This window comes from Arachis duranensis, unplaced genomic scaffold, assembly GCF_000817695.3.
Source record: "Arachis duranensis cultivar V14167 unplaced genomic scaffold, aradu.V14167.gnm2.J7QH unplaced_Scaffold_154947, whole genome shotgun sequence".
NCBI lineage: Eukaryota > Viridiplantae > Streptophyta > Magnoliopsida > Fabales > Fabaceae > Arachis > Arachis duranensis.
The window spans coordinates 1-5,056 of record NW_026264161.1 but is presented as its reverse complement, the minus strand read 5'-3'; the positions used below and the strand labels follow the sequence as shown (position 1 = coordinate 5,056).

The 5,056-nt window shown below is 36.9% G+C and overlaps 1 protein-coding gene across 4 annotated transcripts; it reads left to right on the top strand.

Annotated features, from left to right (window-relative positions):
• The first annotated feature begins 2,262 nt into the window (after positions 1–2,262).
• LOC127739744 (uncharacterized) lies at positions 2,263–4,941 on the top strand. 4 transcript variants are annotated; one of them, XM_052255993.1, is made up of 3 exons: positions 2,263–2,973; positions 3,915–3,974; positions 4,103–4,941. In XM_052255993.1, the coding sequence occupies exons 1-3, from the start codon at positions 2,737–2,739 to the stop codon at positions 4,202–4,204; spliced, it is 399 nt and encodes a 132-aa protein (XP_052111953.1). In that variant the 5' UTR covers positions 2,263–2,736; the 3' UTR covers positions 4,205–4,941. The 4 variants fall into 4 exon arrangements, with proteins under 4 accessions (XP_052111953.1, XP_052111955.1, XP_052111952.1 ...); XM_052255995.1 differs by having other exon boundaries at positions 3,915–3,988; XM_052255992.1 differs by having other exon boundaries at positions 2,264–2,973; positions 4,100–4,940.
• The last annotated feature ends 115 nt before the right edge of the window (positions 4,942–5,056 follow it).

Below are 5,056 nucleotides of genomic sequence, written 5' to 3'. Positions count from 1 at the left end.
TTCACAAAAAATTGTCAATTTCTCAGATTCAATATCACTATTTTCGTTACAAATAACACAGAACATTAATTCGATTTTGGCGATGCTGGGAGGAGATGACGAAAATGCATCGCTAGGAGGAGAAGAGAGCAGCGACACCGAGAGAAGGAGAAGACGAAGATATGACATTTGAAAAAGGAAGGAACTCAACATTGAAAAATAAGTTGTGGTTGCATAAAATAGAGGACTCAAAATTGCTACTTCCTGAAGTCAAAAACCTCCCGAAGAAGAAGAAGAAAAGGAGGGGAGGAGAAGATGGAGCTCGCGACGGTAAAAGGAGGAACCACCATTAATGCACAGAGGAGAGAGAAGAACGACAGAGAAGAGAAAGACATCAATAGGAAAAGAAGAGGAAGGAGAAAAGTGCGAAGAGGGAGGAGAGAAAGAGAGAAGGACAATTGAAGAAGATAGAGGAGAAGGAAGAGAGAGAGAGTGTGGAAAGGGGAGGGTGGTGCAGCAGTGCTGGTTCACGATTTAGATGAAGAGTTGAAGAGGATGAGACTCACCAAGGATAGTTTAGAAATTTTATGTAATTATTTAGGGTTTGGATAATTTTGCTTGCAAAAGTCAATTTTTATGGCTACAAATGGTAGTTTTTATTTTTTATGGGTAGATATGTTAGCGTTTTCAACTTTTATAGATAAAAATGATAGTTTACTCTATTTTAATTTTAATAATATATAAATATTATCTTTCTCATAATCATGTATTAATATCGACGTTTCTTCCATAAAAAATTTGTTACTAATATTATATATAATAAATTAATATATGTAAAGTATTATACAAAATACGTATTTAAAATATTTTTTTCATAATATTTTTCTCCTTTTTGATTTTTGTTTCTGAACTACATCTTTTCTTTTCTGTAACACCTTTACTGGCAGCAGATCTCAGTGACAACAGCCTCATTCTCCGGCAATAGAGGCATACCCGGCGGCCAGAAGCTTTGGCAGTGGCGGATCTGGCAGCAACGGCAGAATGCGATGGCTTTTCAACGGCGATGCACTGCACAGCGGTAGCTCCCTTGCGGTGCATCTCTCTTTCTCTCTTCACGAACGGCAACGGCATTTGGCGGTGGCGGCACGATGGCGGTGACAGAATTGGCCTCTCATCTCTCGAGCATCTCTCTTTCGCGATGGCGCAGTTGGCAGCAGCAAGGACAAATGACGGCAATACGGTTGACAGGATCGGTGACGACGAACAAAAGTGGCAGCTCCCCGGACGACGGCGGCGGTGCAAGCAGCAAGACGGAGTGGTGGCGGCTAGCTCCTACTCCTCTGGTGCTCTGCCTCTCTCTCGAATCTCGCTCTTCTCTCACAAGCCTCACTTAGCGCTGGCAAATATATACCCTATCTGTAGCACTACAACAAATATGGGCTTTAGCAACGCCAAATTTTACAACGCATTAAAACCGTTCTCTTAGATAGTTTTAGACAACGATTTTTTATAATGTTACTGTTGAATTTAATTTTTCATTATTTTATAGCAACAAACTAAAACCGTTCTCTTTGACTATTTTAAAGAACGATTTTATAACCGTTACCATGATTTATTTTTAAGCAACGGTTTTTTATTGTTGCTTAAATAATTGTACAAAAGAAATGCATAAAAACCATTGCCAAAATGCTACGCTTTCAAACTGTTCTATTAGACTGTCATAGACAATGATTTTTTCAGTGTTGCTGTTGAAATTCAATTTTTTATTACATTATAACAACAAAATAAAACCGTTTTCTTTGACTATTTTAAAAAACAATTTTCCAACTATTACAACAATTTTTTATCAAACAATAATTTTCTAATATTATTTAAATACATATAAAAATAATTATAAATTATCATACAAATTTAAACAATTTTTTTATAAATACTAAATTTATAGAATACTAAAAGACTATTGATATAACTATATAACAAATATTATTTTTGAAAAAAACAAAATTAAAATGAATTTATAATAAATATTATATATTTTTATTATAAATAATTATTTTGTTATAACAAATATATATTTTTTGTTAGAAATAATTATTTGAATTTAGCAATAGATTGATAAATAATATTTTTAAATAATTTTAATATAATATATTAGATTTTTTTGGTGATTATAGTATATTAGATTTTAAAATTATTATTCTATCCATCCATTTTTATCAATATATCTATTTTATCTATATCCTCTTATAAAATCTCTCATTCCTAACTAAATTCCCAAATTAAATAAAAAACCCTAATTTCCAAAATTTAAAACCCTAAACACCCCCTCACTGAGCACACAACCCCCACTCATAAACGTAACACATACACACACACGGACAAGAGAGGAGGAAGGAGAAGAGGACGCCGCCGGCGGGTTAGGTGCCGCCGTCGCCGTCGTTGCCAAGCCCGAAGGAGAAAGAGAGTCCGCAAAGGGAGAGTGAGGGACGGAGAAGAGAAGCCGCGCTAACCCCGCAACGCCACTGCGTCGTCGCCTCCGTTGAGCGGTCGCCATCATCGTGCGAGAAAGGAGAAGGAGCCGTCGAGGGGTCGCTGAGCCGCTGCCGTCGCCGTCGCGTTCGTTTCTGTCACAGAAGCTTCCATTTCCGTCACTTTCATGTTGCGGAGAGAAAGAACTACGCATGAGTCAGGGGCCAGGGAAAGGGAGCCACCGCCGTTGCATCCTGGCTACGCCGCCGTTCAATTCGTTGTTTCATCATGGCCATGGAGAGGAACGTGAATGGAAAAGGAAACAGGGAAGCTGCTACTTGGGATTTGAGGAAAACGGCTCTGTTCTGCCTCGCCTCTAGGTTCTGCAAGTTGCCGGAGTCCTCAGCCGCCGGGAACCAGCACTGGAGCTACCCAGAATCACTACTGCTGCTGCCATGGGAGCTGGTATTGGAACCACTGATGGAGCTGCTGTGTTTAGTGATTTTCGCGAGTTGTGACATCGAGGTAGGGAATATTTTATTAAATTAAATATTTTAAACTTTGAATGCTTGAAAAGTTTACTGGATTATTACGAATAGTTGAATGCTTCATATGTAATGGATTTTGGTTGTAGATTAAATGTGTGACTGGTTGTGCCTCTTGTTGATTTTTACGATAGTAAGGTAGAACATGTTGATATGTGTATGCTGTAGTCTGCAAGAGTGTGTTGCGTGAGTACCATACGACTTTACAAGCAAAATCTCTGCAGATTTCTGGTGACTTTTGTGAGGTAATGAACATTGCCAGCATTACAAATCCAACATCATTCAAAGATGAGGTTTCTAGGTGGTTTATAAATGTGAGACATTCTTTGCCTTTGAGCTAGCTTTGGGGTTGAGTTAAAATAGGTTATAGATTTCCTGTCTCTTGGCAATTTGTCCATCAATTGTTGTTACTTTTACGTTTACAGTTGAGTTAAAGACTCCTGATATTATTCTTAATCTCTACTATTTACTTTGTTGTTGTCAAATGATGGCCTTATTCTGAGCTGTTTTACTAGTGCTGATTTGATTTTAGTGAGTTCATATGGGTTGATGTTGCTGTTTAGTGCTGCTTTATCCTTGTTAATGGCTGATTTCATGCCTTGTTTTGATTGAGCAATGATGATGATGGCCTTATTCTGAGCTGTTTTATTAGTGCTGATTTGATTTTAGTGAGTTCATATGGGTTGATTTTGCTGTTTGTTTAAATTCAGAAACGTCCTATTTACTGCCATAATGTTGCCGAAATTTCTAAAAATTTGTGTGTTAATTGAATTTCAATTTGTGAATTGAATTTGGTAATTTGTTGCTTTAGTTTAATTTCTAAAAGTTACACGAGCATTCAATATGTTTGAATTGGGAATAAGACTAAAAAATGATGAATTTTATGTTTTGTTAACTCTTGAGATATGTTTAAATTGGCAGATATCAAGTGAAGAAGCTATAGAAACTGCAAAGCAACTAATGCTTAAAGAAGGCCTGTTTGTAAGTTCCCTAATGTATGTGTATTAGTATTCTGTTGTGACACTAGTAATTTATTAACTTTATTGTTGATGCTGAACCTGTTGATTTTGAGAATAATGGAATTCTCTGGCTCCCTCCTGAACCAGAAGATGCAGAAGACGAGCGAGAAACTTTTTTGGTTGATGAAGATGATGAAGACAATGACGGGAATGGGAATGCCATTGGTGAGTGGGGATATCTGTGCAATTTAAACAGTTTTGGAAGTGGAGAGCATCGCCACAAGGGTAGGACAAGTGAGGAGCAGAAGAACAAGGATAGGACAAGTGAGGAGCATCGACGGCTGCAGATTCTCGAACCGAAATCAAGGGTTGATATCGGTTCTTTTCCCTAGGTCTCCACGTAGGGTTGATATCAATTCAATTTCAGTTTCCAGCAAAGGTTAAAAATATCTCTGCTTAGGGTTTTAGCACTTTACAAAGGTACTCTCCCAGGCTCCAATTCTCTTCTTTTTCTTCTTCACTGTGCTGCTCTTGTTTATATTTTTTTAATCTCCACCTTGTTCTTTCTTCATCTTTCGATTCAATTTATTGTTGTTTATATTTTTTAATCTCCGCACTTGACAAGTTGAGAATTATCTTGCTATGCTACCTATGATATTGATATATCTCTTTTCGTTTTGGTTTTCAATCTGCTGGTTTTATTTCATTGGTTATTGCAAGGGTTTGATCAAGGAGCTTGAAATTTGATTGATAAATAGCTCTCTGAAACTAATAGTTAGGTAATGAAGCGTTAAAAATGGCTGGCTTTTGAATTTATGTTATTGATTAGGACAAGAACAATGAAATGATTTTATATAGTTTGAGTGTAACAAGCTGAAGTAAATAATTTTTCTTTCTGCACTTCTTTGTTTTTCGTCTCATATGTGTCGACAATCTGGTTTTTTGTTGTTGAAATACCATATATAGAACATAATAATAATAATCAAGGTTTACGGTTTACTTCAGGTTCCAACGATGGCTTTCTTTGGTTGAATTGGGAATTTACTCAGAAATGCTGCAAACAAGCAGATCAGTTCAGAATTGCTCCCATCCCCATCTATTCTC